Below are 24,176 nucleotides of genomic sequence, written 5' to 3' on the forward strand. Positions count from 1 at the left end.
AAATGAAATTTACATCTTTTACAGTAGTAAAAAAGAAAGTTATTCGATTACACACTACTGCTTGAAAACTAATAATATAAACAAAACTATGCGAATTTTTAATTAATCAAATTTACAGCTTTTAAAGTTGAAGAAAGTCATTGCCTAAAAAAACTAATTAAATTGAAAAAAACGTGAATTTTTAATTGCTGTCGAGGATTTACGAAATTAGTTTTTGATTTGATGTTTTTGAGCCCGAAAATTTTCCGTCACTGCCAATTCACTAAATTAAATCACATTTTATTCAAGTGTGGGCTTTTAATTTCACCAGAAATTACTTACCGATATACAATTCCTCTTTTATGCATAAATTTCAAAGCAACAACTAATTCTGCGGCATAAAACCTGAAAGATAGAAGAAACACCAGCAACTCGACTTATTTTAAGTTAAAAGAAAGTGAAAAAGTTTTTAATTATCTGGCTACAAAGTAGTTATTATTAATTTTATTCTTATAAAAATAGCTTGAGCAACAATACATTACAATTCTAATGTCTGTTCGGAAATAACACAATTATAATTTTAATTATGAGTAACTAAAGTAAGGATGAAAAACATTAATATTTTAGAGGTTGTCTTCAAAATTATAATTTCAACACAACGAGAGTTTCAACTATAAACAAAATGAAACTTAGAAATAATTATGGGAACTAAACAAAATGTGGTAAAAAAAAGTAGTATAAAAATGTAACACTGAGAAAGATGAACAATACATAAAACAAAAATTAAAAAGGATATTGACTCTGAAAACAGAAATTAAAGTGAATGGTATTAATGTTTTAGATTGAAAAGAATAAACAAATACAACGTTGATGAAAGAAAAACTACCTTGCTCGTTCTTGGTCGAACCTTCCCGACTGTTGTATGTGAAACATGAGGTCTCCACCACTCAGGTACTCCATGACGAAGAATAGATGGCTCTGCATGTCAGAAATGAGGTTACTGTTCACGAGTTTACCCTTCATTCAACACAATTCTACATCGTTTAAACGGTAACACGAAACATTGGTTACACAATTAACTTTTACAGCTTCGAGCATTCGTGTGATAAAAGAATAAAGACGAATAGTTATAGGTTATTCATAGTCGCAGGTTCGAACCTCATCACCTACCATACTAGCCCTTTCAGCCATGGGGGCGTTATAATGTGACAGACAACCCAACGTTTTCGTTGGTAAGAGAGTAGCTCAAGGTGGTGGGTGGTGTCAACTAGCTGCCATTCCTCTAGTCTTTTGCTTCTTGGTTAGGGTCAAATAGTGCAGTTAACACTGAGGTACCTTGACACGAATTTCAAACAAACATCAGTTCTCTGGTAGGCCTAGAATAGGTTCTATTATTATTAGACGTGAACTAATATGTTTGATATTACTAAAAACTATTCAAAGCATTTTATCAAGTTAATTTAGCTACTTCAGGGAATACATTTAAACCCTGGGCACGAGAGACTTTCCTTCTTGTAATTTCTTTAGAATATTACGAGTAACTTTAGTTTGTTTGTCATGGAATCGTAAAGAATATTGTCCTACTTTTAGAAAAATAAATGGTCACGAATAAAGCAGTTTAACCCCACCTGTTGAACAAAAATTTACTAGGTTGTTTTGTACAGAATTACTTCTGGGCCCTTGACTTTGTGGCATATATAGCGTCCTTAATAACATGTGAATCACACACACACAAAATGAATAAAAAACACCATCAGTATAATATTTAATATCACCTGTTACTGGCAGGGTATCTTGAGCATTTCTCATATAAATTTAGTAAATTAATTTCATGGAATTTTTATGTTCAAATCGTTGCAGTGAGTGTTGCAACAGTCAAAAATATGTGGACCCCTGCGATAATAAGCGGTATAAAAACGACTCGAGATATGAGGGTTAATTCTCCTGTGCTTAAAATTTCAATTGTTTGAAAAATAATGCCATCTTTAAAGAAACTTCGAATCGTCAGATGAAAAATTATGATAGTACAATACAGCTTCTTCAATACATTTTTATAATCTTTAAATGAAACGAAAAAGAAGGAAAGAGATAAACACTGGACGATCTAGAAGGGGTGGAAGGGAAACAACCCCTAGAACGTGTTTTTTGTTTTAATAGATTTGATTTATACGGATTTACTTTTATCTTACATATTAGTTGTAAATAACTCTTCATTCTATTCATAAATATGCCACCTTGAAGTCAATAAGCTATTATTATTATTACAATTACATTTTTATCTGTAGCCACCTTGAAGCCATTTTAGTGATTATTATTATATTTACGTTTTCATCCGTAGCTCTCCACCAACTCTTTAGCTTCACTTATGAAGTCGGTTAGGCTTAGTGTTAGATACTGTGTTCTTTAGGTAAGTAGTGTTTCTAAAAGTTATTAATTATTTTATTTAATTAACTTTTGAGCACGTAATAACCATACCTCAGTTTGAAAGCTGCAAAGAAGGGAACAAAGGTAAGGATTACTGTTTCCTAGAGTAAAAACTTTCCTTTCAATCTTCACGCAATCAATGTCGTCGTCTTCTAGAATCACGTCTTTCTTCAAACATTTGATAGCGTAAAACTTTTTTTCGTTTGTTAATTCTCCTAGTATTACCTGTAAACGATTCGCAACAGTAAAATAGCTAGGGAAACTGAAAAGCTGTATCATTAAACCGAGAAATTATTCAAAACTGGATTTCCAACATTTTTTTGTGAAATGTTTTCAAAATTAAAGGAAAAAGTTAACGCTGTAGCAAATTTTAATGACATTAGTCAGTAAATGTTACTAATTAAAATTTAAATATAGAATATAATTATGCAATATATTACAAAACAAATATTAGTGTAAATATTAAGTTGTTAAAATAGCTGTACTTGGTTCGGATTTCACGCAAAGCAACACGAGGGCTATCTGCGGTAGTCGTTCCCAATTTGTCAGTGATTAGATTAGAGGGAAAGTAGTTAGTTAACACCACCCACTGTCAACTCTTAGGCTTTCTTTTGCCAATGAATATTGGGAATGACTTCAACATTATAACTCAATCTTGGCTGAAAGGGCCGACATGTTCGAAGATGGGGATTCGAACCTGCGGCCTTCAAGTTGCAAGTCGAGCGCCCTTAAACACGAGGCTCCTACTGTACATCAAGAAATGAAAAGAAGTAACAAACTGTTTGATTTTAACATCTCTTTTTAACTCCTATCGACTAACGAACGACAAGTGAAGATGTATTATAACTGAAAGGCCCGGCATGGCCAGGTGGTTAGAGTGGTCGAGTTCTAATTTGAGGTCGCGGATTCGAATTCCCGTCACACCAAACATACTCGCCCTTTCAGCTGTGGGGGCGTTATAATATTATAGTCAATCCCACTATTCATTAGTAAAATAGTAGCCTAAGAGTTGGCAGTGGGCAGTGACGACTAGCTGCCTTCCCTCTGGTCTATTGTTTCCAAATCTGGGATGATTAAGGAAGATAACCGTGCAATATGTTTGGGTAGAATAAAGAAATCAATTTTCTTCCTTCAAATTTAATTTTATTGTAAGATCCCAAACCTTTTCGATGCATTTATTTCTATTCGTGTGTCTGTTCAACTATAAAGTTGAAAGTGTTGTACATAGAACACAGATTGACAAGTACACATAACGCTACGTATTTTCTTACAAAGAGACTGATGGCATTAAACCTACTTTTCCAAAGCTCCCCTTTCCCAGGACCTTCAACAGACGGAAGTCGTTTAGTGTATACTTTTTTTCCTGCCGAGATTTGTAAATGTTAGGACTAACGTTGTTTGTAGCTGTCAGCACTTCACCTGTTTCAGAGGAAGAGGGTTCACCGCTAACCTGTTCCCACAGGCGTTCGTAATCTTCCTCAGAGTCACTGGTCAGCGGTGATGGTGGAAGCACGAACGATGAAGACATGTCTGTAACATCTCCTGCCTTCGTGGTCCCACTTGTTGGAAATACGTCTACGTTAGAGAAAGACCCTTCAATGGTTTAATGTGGATGAAGTAGAAAAGTGCGACACAGCTTGTACGTTATAAATACAGTTTTAAGTATGAATAAAAAAATTGAAAGTTTGATAATTATAGACCATTGAATAATAATAAATTGACAAAATGTGAAGTTTAAAATTAACTGCTAATTAAATAATTGTTGGTCTTTAATAACGTTTATCTGTTGTTATGCATTTAAAAAAATGTTATCCTCAAAATAAATATATATAAATATCCAACTAATCGATAAGCTTAGATAACCGATTTTTGATTTTGGTATAATTCTTTAGTTCTATATAGAAGAGGTCCCTTGTCACACCAATAACCACACTTTCTCTCCAAATCTGTTATAAAAACTAACAATAATTTGGCTTTATTTATTTGCACACATATTTATGTGTGTCAGGATCTAGCCACTCGATATTCGGTACGATTTATTTTTTAATTACTCGTGGCCTAGTCATTAACGTGTCGAACTGTGGACCTAAGGGCCCATGGTTTGTGTACTGTGACTAAACAAAAATAAATTCACACTACGTACATTGGAGTCGTGTGTACGTTATAAAAGTGACGGTAACATTTCACTCTTCACTTAGCCTAAAATTTAGCAATTGAATGGTGTTGACATGCTTTCTCTATAATGTATAAATTCAAAATTAGGGATGCCAAGCGCGAAAATATCTCCTGTTTAGCTTTATATGTATATCAGAAACAACCCAAATCTTGTTTTATGTATTTGATGGACTCTTAAGGACATTTGGACCAATAGAAATGTCTTAAGACGTGGTGGAATGGTGAGGCCTCAAATCGTTTTAATATAAAGTACTCAATTCTCCACTTTCTAGAAATGAGTCTATTAGATGTATTTTACCATATATGTTCATCATCTTTAATTATAAAACAACAAAATAAATCATATGAAGGAAACACTTGGTCAGAAGAATCAAGTCGTGATAATGTCTCTTCGCAGAAATATACTAAAAAAATATTCATTTAGAAATATCAAACCTTTTTTCACAACCGCTAGTATTTCTGACATCAACTTTTGGTTTATTCCACACAAATTAGGTACATATCCAGCACACTTATGGTGACAGTTCAACCTGCATTCTATAAGGATTAGAAAAACAAACCATTTTATGTCTACAATTTGATAAAGTTTACAGACGTATCTATATGTACACGAGTAGTTAAGTGTCTACTTACAGTAAGCCTATTTGGGAATATCACTGCACTAACGACAGCAATTCTCCATCATAAAGGTTTCGTCGGGAATTTCCAAAAGTGTTTCTACAGCACACTGCAACTGTCGTGAAATATTAACTAATAAAAAAAATGAGGTTTATCCTTTAGAGATCCCTAGTGGTGTTTATCTGTATTTTACAAGAACAAGATTACGTGTACGCGATTTCGTTGTTTGTTGTTTTGTTTTTTAAATTTCGCACAAAGCTACTCGAGGGCTATCTGTGCTAGCCGTCCCTAATTTAGCAGTGTAAGACTAGAGGGAAGGCAGCTAGTCATCACCACCCACCGCCAACTCTTGGGCTACTCTTTTACCACCGAATAGTGGGATTGACCGTCACATTAGAACGCCCCACGGCTGGGAGGGCGAGCATGTTTGGCGCCACGGGGATGCGAACTCGCGACCCTCAGATTACGAGTCGCACGCCTTAACACGCTTGGCCATGCCGGACCACGCGATTTCGTACAAAAGGCTTTCATTGTACAATATACAAAATACTGGCACGATGGCCTTTTTACTTTTAACTATTAAATTTAGCATTAATAAAGACATCGATTTAAACGTGTTACTGTATGCTTTACTACAACTTATGTTTGAATGTATATCGCTATTGGGGTTTATTTTGGTAGTAAACAGAAGGATGAATTTCATTGACACGCAATACAACATTAACAGTTTTTACAACTGATTATCGGGTTTTCTTGTTGTTGTTTTTGTTGTGTTTTTTTCGAGGAATTAAAGCGAGGAATTAAAAATTCCAGCACCTCTAACGCGGACAAGAAGTACAGTGGAACATCGGTTCTCGAACTTAATCCGTTCCAGAAGGGTGTTCGAAAGCCGAATCAATTTTTCCCATACGAAATACTGTAAAATAAATTAATCCGTAACAAACCTCCAAAAATTACGCATTATGAAGCATTTTATGTAAAAATATTGCTTATTTATACTTACATGCATAAAGTCAACCACAAAAACTATAAACAATAAAAAAAAAACAATAAATGAAAATGTAACTGCACTTTAACTGTGCTGAGGAGAGCTGATGGCGTAAGTGAAAGGTGGTGAGGAACGTGGAGAGTAGGAGGGTTATTATTGTTTGGAAGGGGAGTCACCTCCCATAAAAACGTCAGGTAACTCTTCTTCTGGAGTTCTTTCTCGTTTCGGTCTCTTTGCACCGCTACAACCTGCTTGAGACTCACTTGACCTATTTCTCACTAAAAACTTGTCTATTGAGGTTTGTTTCTGCCTGCATTTTAAATGTTTCTGAAGTGAGACATGACATTGTCATTGAAAAAGTTTATGCTGCGATTTGCTACAGCTTTGTCAGGGTGAAAGTTTTCCACAAAACTTTGTAACTCTTCTTATTTTCCACACATTTCCTTCATTAGTGAACTAGGAACATCCTCCCTCCCTTCCTCCTCATCTGAAGACACTTTCTCAGTTGCATTCTGTTGCTGCTCCTTCTGAAGGTCTTGGAGTTCTTCCGTGGTGAGCTCAATGTTGTGGTCTCCCACCAATTCTCCACATCATCACCACTCACATTCAAGCCCATACACTTGTCTAGTGAGACAATATCCTCGACAACAGGCTCAGCCTCAAAGCCTTCAAAGTTTCTATCTGCTACTGAGTCTGGCCACAATTTCTTCTAGGCTGAGTTCATGGTCCTCAAAGACACTTCACTCCAGGCTTTGTCTATGATCCTCAAGCAATGGAGGATATTAAAGTGATTTTTCCAGAACTCTCTGAGGGTTAACTCTGTGTCAGAGGTCACTTCAAAGCACCTTTAAAACAGTGCTTTGGTGTAGAGTTTCTTAAAGTTCGATATGACCTGCTGGTCCATGGGCTGAATGAAAGAGTCGTGTTAGGGGGGCAAGAGCTTCATCGTAATGAAACTGTACTTTTCCACCAACCAATCCTCTAAGCCTGGTGGGTGACCAGGCACATTTTCCATCACAAGAAAGGCCTTGAGTGACAACTGTTTTTCCGTGAAGTAAGTAATTCTTTACACTTGGGGCAAACACTTCATGGATCCACTCCATAAAAAAATGCCTGGTTACCCATGATTTACTATTAGCTCTCCACATGACATTTAGTTTACTTTTCAGGACATTATTTTTCTTGAAAACCCTCGGGTTCTCAGAATGGTACACAAGCAAAGGCTTAAGTTTTAAGTCCCCACTTGCATTACTACATAACAATAGAGTTAGCCTGTCCTTCATTGGCTTGTGTCCTAGCAGTGACTTCTCCTCCTTGGTGATGTAGGTCCTCTTTGGCATTTTCTTCCAAAAGAGGCTTGTCTCATCACAGGTGAACACTTGTTGGGGAATAAAACCCTCAGCTTCTACATAGTCCTTAAATTCCCTGACACATATATCAGCATCGACTTTGTTAGAACTGGCACCCTTCCCATGTCTCACCACTCTATGTATACCACTTCTCTTCCTAAATTTTTCAAATCACCCCCTACTAGCCTTAAAGGCATCACTTGTATCAGCACTCGTTCCAGGGGTGTTTTTCAGGAGGTCAGCATGCAACTGCTTTGCTTTCTCACAAATGATGGTCTCAGAAATGCTATCACCAGCTAACTGTTTTTTCGTTTGCCCAAATCAACAACAGTTTTTCTACCTCTTCCATTGATTGTGATCTTTGTTTCCAGGAGGTCAGCATGCAACTGCTTTGCTTTCTCACAAATGACGGTCTCAGAAATGTTATCACTAGCTAACTGAATTTAGTTAACCCAAATCAACAAGTTTTTCTACCTCTTCCATTGTTTGTCATCTTTGTTTCGTAAGCACTGTCACTCTTTTGCAATATCAGCTCCTTTGATGACCTCTTTATTTTTCAGTATGGTGCAGACTGTAGACTTCGCCATACCAAACTGTGTAGCAAGGTCAGACACACGAATACCACTCTCATACTTCGCTATGAGATCTTTTTTCACCTTTATTGTAGCTCTAACAACTTTTCTTTTTGGTTTGCTGCTTTCATTATCCTTCTTTGACCCCATGGTGGCTTATTTAATCAGAATATTTAGAAAAACACAAAAAACAACAAAGAAAAAAGAGAACGTTCACAGCAGATTTTAGCGGGAGTGTGGTCTAAGCGACAGGTGCGGGTAAAATGTTTTGGGCAAGCTTAGCGTGGGTCGAAAATGGTCGAAGGGTCGTTCGGGTCATCAGTCGGGTTATTTCGAAGGTTCGGGCCACGAGAGCTTGGTTCGGGAACCGAGTTTATGTTCGACAACCGAAACATTTTTTTCTCAAACAATATGTTCGAAAACCGAATTGTTCCGTGAAGGGAGTCGTTCGAGAACCGAGGTATCACTGTATTTATTTCGGAAAACAGTAAGTGTTTTAAATGCTTAAAATAAGTGATCAAACTACACACGGGTATTGAAGTAATAACATAATTATTTAAAACAAGGACCATAATAACAAATTACAAATTAAAGAAGGATGGTGAGTTAATTCTATTTCAAACAAAACACCCGAATAGTCCTCTATACCAATATACTCGCCCAGAAAAGGCACTTATTTCTATTATTTGTTTTACATGGGTTTAAAGCACTTATTTCTATTGTTTGTCTTACATTGGTTTAAAGCATTTATTTCTATTGTTTGTCTTACATGAGTTTAAGGCATTTATTTCTATTGTTTGTCTTATATGAGTTTAAGGCATTTATTTTTTGTTGGGTGATTGTCAGCCCTTGAATATATATTACACTGCTTCACGAGTTCTATCAAGTGTCACTGTATCTTCAGAAATTTGTCGATATTAAATGTTTATTTTGATCGATTAATTAGACAAATACTTGATACGTTTATCTTCCGCAAACAAACAGATCTTTCTGAAAAGAAACACATTAAAAGTGTAATAAATTAGAATATTTATAGGAAAACAATATAATATGAACAACTGTAGAAGTAATTATGATGTAGTAATTTCTAACTACAAAAATCTTGATATCGGTTACGTTGTTTTTTAAATGTTTATTTTATACGGTTAGGGCTCAACGTTCTATAAAATATAATTTTTTTTTTTATAATCTAAGAAACATTTACAGAATAAAGTATCTGAGAAGTTCTGCGTACTTTAAGTTTGGTTCGATTATCAATAGACTAACTTACGATCACATTTCAATCCCTGACGAAACAGCCCGTAGAGGAGAGAGCCACAGTGGTCACAGAAGGTGGGGCTCATGTAGTTATACACGTTGAACCGGTGGGGCACGTTGATCTTAAACCTCTCTCTCAAGTACTGGAAATCACATATTAAACACTGAGTCACATAAAATATGCTCTGATTTAATCCATTTACTGATTTTACAATGGTACATGTCGGAAAAAAGTATATTTAATTTTTTAACGTAGTTAATTGATCATTAGTGAAACGATAATACCTTAGATTCAGACTTTTGTTTACTGTTTTTATTTATATAAGTAAACAAGAACAAAAACAATCAAACTAAAGCTCACTTATCATTATAATAAATCTGTATTAAACGTCATCTATATTATTTTATGGAAAACATCGCTACTTACGATAAACAAAACAAAAAACAGTTTTATCTCACCAATCCTTTTGGTTGGTTTACAGGAATATTGTGATGAATTATGTGTCCTGGATTATTAACTAGCATCTCAGTTACTTTTTGTTTTTAATATGTGAAAACAACATACATGATTAGAAAATTTCAGAATGGGACATAGAAATTCCTATGCTGTGATACGCAGAGTGCTGATGTGTAGAAAGCTCCGTTTAAGGGGTGGGGTCTTCAAATTTACAGAATACTTTATAGATCCTGAAGCAATCACAACACTTCTGACTAGAAAAATTTTGCTATATCATCAGAAAGAATGTGTATAAATTTAGTGGTAGAGCCTTTTTGTTTGTTTGTTTTTGAATTTCGCACAAAGCTACTCGAGGTCTATCTGTGCTAGCCGTCCCTAATTCAGCAGTGTAAGACTAGAGGGAAGGCAGCTAGTCATCACCACCCACCACCAACTCTTGGGCTACTATTTTACCAACGACTAGTGGGATTGACCGTCACATTACAACACCCCCACGGCTGAAAGGGCGAGCACGTTTGGTATGATGAGGGTTCGAACCCATAACCCTTAGATTACGAGTCAAGCGCCCTCGCCACCTGTCCATATGGAGGAGTCTAAAACCCCACGTTTGTTTGTAGTTCAACATAAAGCTACACAATGAGCTACCTGTGCTGTGTCCACACCGAGTTTCGATACCCAGTTCTTAGCGTTAAAGGTCCACAGAATTACCACTGTGCCTCTTGGGAAAGGGCGAGGGGCGAAAACGTGTCCTGTAGTAAGATGTTCTAGAGATTTTGAAAATCATGTTCACTCTGCTGGTATCTCTGGTAAAGAAGAACAGTACAATGTGAAACTTTAACCAGTGATGTCGAGAAAACCCACTTGTAGAGAAAAATATATATGTAGAAACGGCTCGTTTGGGTTGACAAAATATGACATTCCAGTTAATACCAAATTTATTCAAAACCAGGCACAAAACTGAGGTCTATACTTTGTAAAAACTACACTGACAAACACCAAACCAACATTATTTATAAAATACAATGTGATAACTGCCACGACATCTATATTGGAGAAACAAGTAGAAAAATGGAAACCAGATTCAAAGAACATAAAAAGTCACCTTCACACGTTTTCGAACACTGCAAGTCAAATAAACACAACACAACCATAGAAAACACTCAAATACTAAATAAAGAAACAGACATAAAAAGCGCAAAATTAAAGAAGCCTTACTTATACAACAACTCAAGCCCAAAATAAACCAATACAAAGGAACACCTTTATACCTATATTAAATATTTAATAAAATAAATAATAATAATAAAATAAATAACATAAAATTATATATTCAAACATCTAAGCACGCCCTCTATATTCCGACACTCAGTTACACAACCCCTTTCCAACATGTGGTCAGCTTCCGGTCAGTTACCTCTTTCTTTCTTTGTGAACCTGACGATGAACGATGAAGGTCGAAACGTTGTTCGCTCCTCTACGTAAAAAAAAAAAAAAATTCTCAACCCAAACGAGCCGTTTTTACATATATAATGTGAAACTTTCTTGGAACGGAACGTTTAGGTCAGAATCTAGAAGAAATACACGATTAGAGTTTTGCATCCGGAGTACTGTAAAGGACCCAGGAACTGAAGCCCAAACAATTACGTTTTTTCAATTTTATTTACCACTATGTCTCTATGCGAAATGGGATTTCCATCACCTGTGCCCACCAAAACAGGTGCACCCATCGCATTACAGCATTAAGTATGTGGTTAATATGATACTCAATATTTACATGCTCATTTTGTTTTGTTAAATTATACCGTTATTATGTAGTAAGTCGTGTCCCCGATTACAAATGCAGATTGTCTGCAAACAAAGATGTTTGGAATTCTTAGTGGTGGACGATTTCAGTTCAAGAGGTTGTAGCTATCTCCAAGACAAACATTTCAGTTAAAATACATGCACGAAATCTGGGTTGTAGCTATTTTCGAGACATGCATTTCAATGAAAATATATCCACGACATGTTTGTTGCTACTCAAACGTAACAGTTCTTACCATGGAATTTTCAAACGAACAAACCTAACACTACCTTGTTTGTATAAACGGTTTGGTTTTGTCTCGTTTGTCGTTATATCCAATGCTATACAAATGGGCCTTTTAGTGTTATAACTCTTCGAAATTACCGTTGAGCTACTGTGGGGGCGGGCAAAAATTAATACTAAGAGTTTGTTTTTTAATTTCGCGCAAAGCTACACGAGGGCTATCTGCGCTAGCCGTCACTAATTTTGCAGTGTAAGACAAGAGGGAAGGCAGCTAGTCATCACCACCCATCGCCAACTCTTGGCTACTCTTTTACCAACGAACTGACCGTATAAATTATAAAATCCCCACGGTTGAAAGGGCGAGTATATTTGTGTTACGGGGATAATACTAAGAAAAAATACTAAATAGTTCATCACTCACGTACGTGCAGTCTCATTCATGAAACATGTATAATAACTATACACGATAGTGTTAAATTGTCGTTACTTAATTGCATATCATAAGTAAATTTGTTGTTGACAAGTGCTACAAGACTCTTATAAAATACCTATAACTCACCACTGTCTTCTGGGAATCCTTTCCAGCTTCAGGACATTTTCCTAAAAATTTGTCATGACAACGCTTGTGTACAGCTACTTCGCAAGCTGTATAAGAAAGTTCAAACTCGTTTTGATTAAAGAGGATAAAACGACAATAGCACAAAAACTCTTCCGAAACATTTTAGCTAACAGAAAAGAGAAGACATTAATATCCAACCAATCTGACCTGAGGAAAATGGATAGTAGCGCCTGAAAGGCTGGCTCAGGCAATTGGAAAGTAAACTAGATTTTTTTTTTTTTTTGTATTTCGCGCAAAGCTACACAAGGGCTATTTGCGCTATCCATCCCTAATTTAGCAGTGTAAGACTAGAGGGAAGGCAGCTTGCCATCGCCACCCACCGCCAACTTTTGGGTTACTCCTTTACCAACGAATAGTGGTATTGACATTATAACGCCTTCATGGCTGAAAGGGCAAGCACGTTTAGTCTGACGGGAATTCGAACTTCATATTACGAGTCGAGTACCCTGAAAACCTCGCCATGACGGGACGGAAAGCTTGAGACCAAGAAGTCGCGTAACGTTATAGTTTTACGAAGTGGCACCAGAAGGCGTGGTAAAAGGGTAGAAACTTCCATGATGCGTCATTAGGGACGGATAGTTCCAAAGTATCTAACTAGAAAGCGATGAGCTCATCTAATATGTACAGGCAGATGTTTATTATGTGGTTCCAGATCGTATCATCAGAGGGTATTCTTGTTTGTCAAGCTACTGTAGCTTTTAAAATGATCAAATTTACTTCAGAAACGAAGCGTTTTTGAGAGATTACTTTACGTGTTAACAATCACACCCTATATATGCATTGTACGCTAATTTAAACTGTCAATTATTGATTCGCATATCACAACAGGGGTCCGCGAGACCACCCATTAGTGACAAAGATTAACCAGCATGACAAGAAAATATAATTTAAACACGATTATTATCGACCGTCACATTATAACGCTCCCATGGCTGAAAGGGCAAGCATTTTTGAGGCGATGGGGATTTGAACCCGCGATCCTCAAGATTAGTAGGCGAGCGGCTTTACTACCTTGCCATGCCGGGCCTACATTGATTGTTACTGCTTCTGCATACATGAAGTATAATTTACGAACGTTAATATTATATTTCATTTACGGATATTATAAACACTTTTTCACTTATTACTATTGTTGGTTTTTAATATTATTATATTTAAAATAAGTATATTTAATATATTTATTACTTGCTCGAGTAACCGCCCCCTGGACGGATGCTATGCATATTTATGATTAATGAAAAATTGTACATAAAAAGTTGCTTCACTTATATGTAATTGTAAAAAAACGCCCATAAAAACCGCAAATCTATATGCATCTATCTCTCCATGCACCTAACGAACCTCCATATAAATGTTAATGAAAATACATCAACACCCTGCGAAGTAGTTATACAGACATACGACAGTACTTATATAGATTTTACTACACTTCTGGGCTTGGCATGGTCAGGTGGTTAAAGCACTCAACTCGTAATCCTAGGGTCGTGGGTTCGAATCCGCGTCACACCAAACATGCTCAACCTTTTAGCCGTGAGGGCGTTATAATGTTTGATCAATCCCATTATTCGTTAGTAAAAGAGTAGCCCAAGAGTTGGCGGTGGGTGGTGATGATTAGCTGCCTTCCCTCTCGTCTTGCACTGCTAAATTAGGAACGGCTACCGCAGATAGCCCTCGTGTAGCTTTGCGCGAAATTAAAAACAAAACAAACTACACTTCTGTTAATTAATTAATTATAATTTAAATAACACTGGGGAACACTTTTTCAGTAACTTTGAGTTGCATTGGATATTTTAACTGATTCTGAAGGAGTTTTAGGCGCTGATTTCAAATCTGAAATTAGGTTTTCTCTACAAGCTCTAGTTTGTATGCAATTTGAGGTTAATGAAATTGTACAAATGTGAACTTGCGTAAACCATGTATAAGCATTTTCACGTCCATTTTTTGAACAGCCACCTTGATAAGTTCCCTGACAACCTGGGGGCTGTGAGTGACAAACAAGGAGAACGATTCCACCAAGACCTAAATGTCATGGAAGAACGCTACCAAGGGCGTTGGGACAAAAGTATGATGGCTGACTGCTGCTGGAGCATTAAACGAGATTGTCCAGATGAAGTGTACAAACGCAAAAGTTACAAACGCAAATTCCTACCTGAATAAAATACACAAACAAATTGATAAGCTATTCCTATAATTTCCTATAATAACGAAACATGAAAAAAATAAATAAAAATGTCAAATTGCATAAAATCTGTAGCTTGCAGACAAAAACCGACTTCAGATTTGAAATCAACACACTCAAATTGACTATAGAAAGGTCTTTTTTTAAATGCAACAAAATGAGTGTTCCCCAGTGTAATCAATTACAACTCCCGGCTTTCCTTTATTTCTCACTGAAGTGTGTGTGTGTGTGTGTTATAGCAAAGTGAGATCAGGCTATCTGCTGTGTCCATCGAGAGGAATCGAACCCTTGATTTTAGCGTTTTAAATCCGTAGACTTACCGTTGTACTAGCGGGGGACTCTCACCAAGGTGCGAGGTGAATCATCGTCAACATATTTGGTGCCAAGTGCAACAGGTAAAATTCGGTTGTAAACAATGTTATCTCTCCTGTTGACCTTTGATATTAGTCAAATGTGTGTCAACGACATTGAGTTGTGAAACATAACTTGTAATCACCTGTGTTTTGTAATATTGGACAATATTAGATTCACGTCGAGAAAAATAAACTCGTATATATTTTTGTTTCACTTCGAACGAACCTAATGAATGTATAATAATAAAAGATACAGCGACACAAATAATCTTAATTTCCAAAAACTGTCCAATATTAACCATAAATAAATTCAGAATAATAAATCACATGTAAAGACGTTTCTAATATAAGTAACTCGTGATAAATTCATAATATGTTTTCACATAGTTTTAGAGTCAGACATAGTTTTATATGTACCAAAATAAACCTTACCTGAAATATAGTTCAATGACAAATACAGCCCGATTTTCATAAATATTTAAACTTTAACGTGACTACTGAAATTATAGGTCAAACATAATTAATATATACAACTTAGCAACCACGGGTGTGTTATTATATACATATTTTTCATACAGGATTTTTTTCCTTCTAAAGTTATGTTATCTTCCTGATAGAGGTCTAAAAACCGCCTAGAAAAGTCATCTGTTTTGACCTTTCGTACTACATATAGTAATGTGTTGTCTATCAGTCAGTCAGTAGACATTAAAATGACGCTTAATATTTGCAATCTGTACTGTCGTGAAGTTAGTAAAATGTGCACGTGACATGAATCACGAGAAGAATTGTGCTACGTGACATATGAACTTCAAAAACAAGAAAGAAATATATTTGTTACTCTTAATTCTGGTTTAATTTACTTTCGAAACAGAGCATGTCGGGGGACCTAAGGAAGTATCTCTAGTTTGTATCTGTAAATACATTCTTGGATATATGAAAACAAACAGTCACCCAGTCAACGTAGAAATATATAAAAGTTTGTAAGAAGTTCACTCAAATTAAAGCTAATAACCAATCAACTAAACAATCCAATAACTTCTGTGAACAGATATCGTTGTATCCGTAATACAAAAAAAAACATAAACCAGATTTTATTGTTTATATTACACTATTAACTTTTCCAATCGTTATCTACGTATTATATTTCCAATGTGCTTCGTATTTACAAAATAAGTGGACGTTCAAGTCTTAAAACTTTAAATACGTCATATTATGTAAAGAGTTTGTTATTAACAAAACAAACGTTTCTCCATTGCCCGGAATTTTAATTCTTGGGTCTGTTTCCAGAATCAGAATCTATGAGTTGAGCCATTAATAACAAAACATAAAGATCAGAGGTCAAGTACACATTGTTCTTTAACCAATCACACAGATCTCTGTCTTAAAAGTCCTGGAATCGACCTCAAGTGTTGTGTGTGTCATTGCCAACGTCACATAAAAAGTACGTTTGCACTGACCGTTGTATAGTATCAGATTTATCCTAAAGTGATTGTTGTGATAACTGTCGCATACGTTTTGTACGTGTACGTATTGAAAGTTTGGTTTACGTGTTTTGTAGTTACGGTTGCAGTTTTATATCAGAGGTTTCATTGTGTTTCAAAAGATGAATGTGCACGTCGCAAGTTCCTTGTGCCTGAAAGGTTACAATTATCATCTCTCTTGAAATTTTAATCTACAGAAATTGAGCATAAGAATAAAAACAGATCACGATAAACTGAATATTGTACTACTGGTTATATATTGGACACAAAAATATTTAAGTGTTAATGGTTTCGGATAAAAAAACAGCCCTATAAGATAATCTAACGTCATATATCTAAAGAATGAAGTATGAATGTTTTATACAAATTATCAAGATATATAACAAAAATGTTTAACATGATGTAATATCATATGATCTATAACACCCTCCGGTGGTTTGTTTGTGAAATACATAGCAGCTCATGCATCATAGATGACCTCTTTGTCCTACACTTTAGAAATATCTGACACACCATTTTCCAATCATAACAATACAACCTCTGGTGACATGTTTTGGAACTATCAGCTTCCTAGTGGAACATAAAGGAACTATTCAGTCTCTGACACCTTGTAACTCCCTTGTCTCATACCGTCCCACCTAGCATTCTTTTTCCTCAAGTCGGGCCCTAGCTACTGACATTTACCCATCAAAGCATTTCTAATTAACAGAACAGAACCCAAAACACACAATATAGGAATTTCCTATTATGGATAATTTGAATTATTAGATTAATAATTTGATGAACAGAAAATCCTCGGTTCAGTTCTCATGTTCTCTACCAAGAAGCTATGGTTTTACTATATGTATGTATATATACATGCTTTTTATCTTACAAGAGAAACAAATATTAAGTATTTAGGTAGGTCGACAATATTAAAATTGCCTTAACTTTAACGTAATCGTTTGTGGATACTACTTACTTTGACATTGGTAGCCTTGCTTTCCAAAACCCCTGAAGAAATAATTAAACGATATTTTGCAAAATCATTGGTAACACAGCCAGTAAAACTGTTTGAATACGATATATATAAAAAAGTCTAATATCAGAGGTGAAATTCTGCCGATACTAGTTTATGGACGTGTTTGAGCTTCTTTGTCGTTTTTTTTCATGCTCACACACAGATTTCTTTTTTCATTTTCAAAAACAGATTCACTTCTCCCAACTAAGTTCCTTTACTTTTTTTTTTTTGAGAATTTCACCTCTGGACTTCAAGTATTTCGTGTGTCAAATAAAACCAGATACAAAATTTAATATGAAAAAAAAAGTATTTAAGAACAAAATAGAATAAAATAAAATCATGTATCATTTCACATTTCAATTAAAGCTAAAAGTTATAAAAACATACATTGTATTATAAAGCGCTTATAGATTCGTACGAGGCTTAGTTATCTGCATGCATCCAATATTAATAGCTTCAATTTGCTTTAGGCTAATAAACATTGTGATTACACTGAATATATTTCTTGTTACTATTTGTGAATTAGTTACACATACATCTCTTTAATCATCTTTAGTTAAGCATTCTTACCACATGAACTCTTTGCAGAAGGCACAGAATGTTGGCTGCCTGAAAAACTTGGCAATAAATTTATGTCCGTTTACTTCGTGAACTTTCTGATGCTTAATGGCGACTCGACGTTTCGTGATTCCTCCAGCTGTCTCCTGTTCGTCTTCTAACAATGGAACTAATAGAAAATAAACGTTGGGTATTGAAAACGTGAATAATAGGTATTTGTGACGTGGGAAAATTATCTTGACCAACACTGCAACGACATCATTAACGCTACTTTCTTTACTGGCCTATCACAGGTTAAGGAGATTCTTATATCAAATTATTAAACAATTTTACTGTTCAAACATTTTAGGTAAACTAGCATACAGGTCCGTTGTGGTAAAATTTTCAACCATGACATCGACTTACCGTACCATTTTTCAAACATGACATTGACCGACAGTACTATTTCTAAAACCACTTCTAATTCTTTGTTTACGCTTTTTACTGGTCATTTCCTTATTCATTCAATAATTTCACAGGGAGGTGGGGTCATGGTCTAACCAGCGTTTATGCCAGACTGAAAAGACAGTTTAGTAAATGGATGAGGTTAATAATATAAAGTCGTATTTCAGTTTCTTGCAGCACTGTACGGATTTAATTTCCCGCGGCCATTATTTGTTTGTTTTAGCTAACAGCTACACAATGGTCGATCTATGCTTTGTCTATCGCGACGAATAAAACCCTGGATTTACCAGTGAAAAGTAGGATTAGGTCACATATAAACGTTTCCACGGCTGAAAGGGTAAACATGTTCGATGACGGAATTCAAACCCGCGACCCTTAGACTGCGAGTCGAGTGTCCTAACCACCAGGACATGTCAAACCCTTATCACTAGAACATGTCAGGCCAATATCGAAGCTGAAAATAGAGTGCACGATCCGATATGTGTAAATTCTACTTCTGTGGGCATGGCATGGTCTGGTGGCTAGGGCTATCGACTAGTGATCTCAGGGTCGCGAGTTCGAATCCCTAACACACCAAACACATTCGCTCTTTCAGCTGTGGAAGTGTTATAATGTGACGGTCAACTCCACTATTCGTTGGTAAAAGAGTAGTCCAAGAGTTGGCGGTGGGTGATCTAGTCTTACACTGCTGAAATAGGGACAGCTAACTTTACGCGAAAGTCAAAACAAACCAAATCTATTTCATGCATATTTATTTGACCAGGATACTATTTTTATCACTCCTTGTATTCTTTATAATTTGCTTTATAATATTCTTTGTCTCTAATATGACCCTGACTTCTGAGTTTCTATTAAGATATGGACACAAGCAATTAACCGCCAGCAATACTTACCTTCACCTTGTTTGTACCACTTCGTCTGGACGCACAGACTTCCACTTGGTCGCAGTTTTAGCTGAAAATTTTGCACATAAAAATTACTAAAATGCTCCAATTAAAAATAAAGCTTTTACTCTCCTCATTCGTTATGAATTTACAAATTGTATTCAAATTATACATACGGTTAAAAATTCATACAAGACTGTTAGATCTAGAAGACTATTTAGATTACTAGCTTTAGTTTATTTAGTGTTTTAATATTCAATGAATATTTAGTTTTCACAACAATAATGTTAAAGGTTTATTATTTTAAAAGTAATAGCTTTGACAAATTTTGTTACGTAATTCGGTAAAAGTTGTACGCAGTGTTTATAGTTCAACTGTTGCAGTGTTATTAATGTTATCTTTAAGGAAACTTCTGAGATTTTTTCGCAGTGTAGGCATTGTTACATCATAGTGTCTCCTAGTTTGTATAAAGTCCTAAGCCTCAGTTGGAAGATATATAATTACAGGCAACCAAGTAAGTGTAAGTCAAGAAAAGTTCAGTCAGAAAACGTGAAGTTCGGTGGTGTGTAAGTGACTTCCATGGTTTGTTTTTAATGACAGAAATAGGAAAAATAATGTGTCTTGTCAGTTGGATTCTAAATAACTAAACAAACCTGCGTGCACTTTTAACGAAATAAAAAGACAGTTATTTAACACTCTGAATACAGCTGTGGTAATCTATAAAAGGAGTTAAGCCAGAAAACCATTAAATTGGTGCAATTGAAGTTAGAATGTGTGATTGTTAGTTTATGTATATTTCATTATAGCAAAGCCTCATTGGGCTATCTGCTGAGTCCACCGAGGGAAAATTTTAAAGTGAGTTTCACACTTTGGCAGAGATAAGGAGATAATTCGTCTTGTTAAAGAGTGTTCGAATGTAATTGAAGTCGTCTGTGTGGACTTTGGTGAAAAGGAGACAATTATGTAAAGTTCTGTGGTAACCAAAAGGGTAACGTAAGTGAATCTATTGCGATTTGTATTATGAAAAACAGAGTACAGAAAAATAATTCGTGTTGTTCATTTTGGTTCTAAAGTAACCGGACCAGATTGAGTAGACTTTTGACAAGAAAAGAAAATTATTTAGATTTTTAGATACAACTGTGATATTCTGTAGTGTAAAGAATTTTGTACATATGTTTGACTTGTTTTGAATATATTATTTTAAAACAAGTGGATTGTGCGCTACCCGTTTATTGTTCGAATACATCGCCAACAAGTCAAAGACACCTACTATAAAGAATCCAAGCCCATATACAAAACCTTAATAAGTATAAACTGAGAACTAATAGAATTTTTTCCTACTAAAAGTTTTTAGCCAACTTCAGTTTCCAAAATTTTTTAAAAGTCATTTTACCATTTTTAAGGGAATGAGTCATATATTAGTTGATCAGTTTGGTTGTTGTTAAGACCGAAACCACACAATAAGCTATTTGTGCTCTGTCCACCATTGGTATCGAAACCAAACTTTTAGGGTCGTAAGCATGCAGACTTACCACTGACCCACTGGGCCTGGCATGGCCAAGCGTGTTAAGGCGTGCGACTCGTAATCTGAGGGTCGCGGGTTCGCATCCCCGTCGCGCCAAACGTGCTCGCCCTTTCAGCCGTGGGGGCGTTATAATGTGACGGTCAATCCCACTATTCGTTGGTAAAAGAGTAGCCCAAGAGTTGGTGGTGGGTGGTGATGACTAGCTGCTTTCCCTCTAGTCTTACACTGCTAAATTAGGGACGGCTAGCATAGATAGCCCTCGAGTAGCTTTGTGCGAAATTCAAAAACAAACAAACTGATCCACTGTCTCACTCAAAAAATTTGCATCGTGGTGTTTCTCAATTGGCCATCATTTCTAAATGTTACTTGTACAAATGTTTTCAATATCACGTTACAGAAGTTAATGAAAATTAAGATTGGGAATTTAAAATTCTGCAAATAGGGATTGTAAAAAAAGTAAGAAAACAAGGCTGGAGGTAATGTAGAGATTATGTGCTCAAACTACAAACCTTATTTTTACTCTATGCTGTTACCTAGAATTGTACTTGGCGGAGTCAAAATAGAAACTGGTGGTTTGAGTAAATGATGTCTGCATTATCCCCAGCCTTGTTTCCTTATTTATTCATTTTCACGATTTCTGTTCACAGGTTTTTAAGTTCCCAATTGTTTGTTTATCCTATTTAGTGGCTTTTCTTTATGCTCACCTATGGATATCAGATTACTTGATATGGTAGCTAACTTTATAAATTGTAATGATAATAAACATACCTTATAGCTAGCTGATACGTTCATTATGGTTTATTGTAGCTATTTAATCTCGTTAGTTCGAGATGTAAAATGTTAAGCTACAGCTGGAAATAGTCATGAAGATTTATTTAAGACAAATGTAGTGAACAGTTATTGTTTTTATGCAATTAAATTCTCCGTATATAATGTATAGCAATGGAAAACATGTTTCCAGACTATGATACAACCCCCACTAAGCGCGAATAAAACTGTACCAGTAGAAGATCAGCATTTTAAAATAAAATATGTATGTCTAAAACATCGATTTAAATAAAACTTAGTGTCTTTTAAAGTACTTATTCTACGAATATTTGTAATGACATTTAATATTATGTATACTGATATTTTTTCCTTCACTTCATACGTAATATAGGGTCTTGCTCTCTAAATACGCCGATTGTATATTGTATAATGTACAAGGCATGGGTATCTACATTTTGCAGTCATCTAATGTTAATCTATTAGTGGCTGTTAATTTCCTGTTCAACCTATATTTAAGTTTTTAAAAGAACACCGGATATTTGTAAAAGAGTTAACTCCAAGGGGTAATGATAGCATCATTTGCAATAGAATTAATGGTTTTTAGCTTAGGAAAATATAGAAAAAGAAATTGACTTTTCAATGTCCATACCTTCGCAGTACCTTATTTAGTATTCTACAAAACGTTTGGGTACTATATATCAAACAATTTTGTTGCAGGCTGACAAGATAATAATAATAATTGGAAGAAGAATTACAAATTGGTTGTTTTGAGTGGATTTCCTTTTCTTTGTAAAGTTAATGTGTGCTTTCATGTGCATTTTTAAGTACGCAGCCTTAATAGTCAATAATAAAGGTTTCAAAAGTTCTTTGACTTGAATATTTGCTGTTTAAGGTATATTTTTGTTCGACTGTTCTATTAGGATTTTGTGCAATTAATTGGAATCTTTATTATGAACCACCACTATGGTTAATGAGATGTGAGAACAATAAGCCCACATTCAGTTTCTACAAACTCCTAGTGATTTCAACAGGTGGGAACCTTTTCATTTATCATTTAAGAAGATGGATCTACTGCTCGAAGTGCTACTATCACCAACTTGTATTTGTGTATACTTATATAACTGAAATACAAGATCGACCACGAATAGACTCCGTTATAACTTTTCTTAACTTGGAAGAAGGGTCAATGAGAGATAATAGAGTCAAATATAAAGTTAGATTAATGGACGGCATTAACTTGTTGAGAGGGACAAATATATTTCAGTTGGCACAACCCCCAATTACACGCCCTGCTCAAGAAACTCTTATCCTGTTTATAGTAGAACAAAACAATTACAACACTTGGGTCTCTCTACATACATAAGATTCCACATATTATTAACATCTTTCTAACCATTCTATATCTTTCAAGGAAAACAAATAATTTTAATAAAAATTCAGAATTTAATTTTTCTTACCCAGATGAGAGGGTCATCAGCTTTACATTTGTCTACCAAGACTTGAATCGGGATCAGCAGGTCTGCCAACAACTTGTTTGGTTTATCCATCACTACAAAGTGAACTAGTGAACCTATATCAAGCAAACAGACATATAACAATACACTGAACGATTGTCAATATAGATTTAGATACTCTGGTGCGCTAGGAACTAGATTACTTATCATATCTATGCACAAACGTTCTTAGAGGTTCATTATGTTTTAGAATGTGGTATTAGAAGTTTAAATAGTTCTAGAAGTAATAATAATCAAAAAGGCCAATGTTTATCAGCGAGTGCAACACGTTTCTGCCATAGGATCCCAGCATGGCTAATTATGACACCAGAAAAAAAATCGAAAACTGTTTATATCATGGCTTGGGACCTACAAGAAGGTATCTTTATACAAAGTCCCATGTACGTTGTTTAAAATATGGCCGAGTAGTTGACCAAAACCCAAAAATAATGTTTGCTTTTATGAGAGCTTTGAACCCCTTAAAAAGACTCAAAATGGGTAAATCCAACTTTTATTGAGTGTATGTCAACGTTTTGGTGCACGAATATTTCTATTTGTTCCAATTTTCATCTTGATTGTTATAAATATGACAGCACAGGAGTCGAAAATGTTCATTTAGGCGCTGTTTAATCTTGGACCCCAATAAATTCTTAAAATCGCCTAAATCAAGAACAAAAATCAAAGAAGTTCGCGTATAACGAACCAAGGCATAACTCTAACAATTTTAAAGTTAATCCACCTAGAAATCAAGGAATGGCGGTCGATCGAAAAAATAGAAAAACAGTATGCTTGTCTGCGGAAACATTAAAATACATAACAACAAAGACAACTATAGCTAGTTGAAATTATAGTAACTGCAAACAATATTTGCCTTATTGTTATTGTAAATTGCACAAAGAATATGGTATTATAACTTCAGAGTTTAGGTCAGCTACGACAATAAAGGTATCTTCTGGATTCTCCGGCTCTGATAGGGCTTGGAGCAAGAAATAGAAATGAAGAGAATTAGAGAAATAGAAAAGTAATA

At 35.3% G+C, this 24,176-nt stretch overlaps 1 protein-coding gene across 12 annotated transcripts in view; it reads right to left on the minus strand.

The window, feature by feature from the left end:
• Positions 1-24,176, minus strand: part of LOC143225325 (putative protein kinase C delta type homolog) — a 53,084-nt gene that overhangs the window by 6,241 nt on the left and 22,667 nt on the right. For 8 of the 12 annotated variants that reach the window (XM_076454502.1, XM_076454500.1, XM_076454506.1 and 5 more), the window contains 12 exons: positions 23,114-23,226; positions 19,373-19,433; positions 18,048-18,204; positions 17,439-17,470; positions 12,405-12,490; positions 11,234-11,293; positions 9,376-9,505; positions 5,014-5,115; positions 3,701-3,978; positions 2,455-2,628; positions 866-957; positions 322-384 (listed from right to left, as the gene is read on the minus strand). In XM_076454502.1, coding sequence (XP_076310617.1) covers positions 322-384; positions 866-957; positions 2,455-2,628; positions 3,701-3,978; positions 5,014-5,115; positions 9,376-9,505; positions 11,234-11,293; positions 12,405-12,490; positions 17,439-17,470; positions 18,048-18,204; positions 19,373-19,433; positions 23,114-23,226 — 1,348 coding nt within the window. The remainder of the gene's footprint in view (positions 1-321; positions 385-865; positions 958-2,454; positions 2,629-3,700; positions 3,979-5,013; positions 5,116-9,375; positions 9,506-11,233; positions 11,294-12,404; positions 12,491-17,438; positions 17,471-18,047; positions 18,205-19,372; positions 19,434-23,113; positions 23,227-24,176) is intronic. The other 4 variants (XM_076454508.1, XM_076454503.1, XM_076454499.1 and 1 more) reach the window with 1 other exon arrangement.

The sequence above is a fragment of the Tachypleus tridentatus genome, chromosome 9, assembly GCF_004210375.1.
Source record: "Tachypleus tridentatus isolate NWPU-2018 chromosome 9, ASM421037v1, whole genome shotgun sequence".
In the NCBI taxonomy this organism is placed as follows: Eukaryota; Metazoa; Arthropoda; class Merostomata; order Xiphosura; family Limulidae; genus Tachypleus; species Tachypleus tridentatus.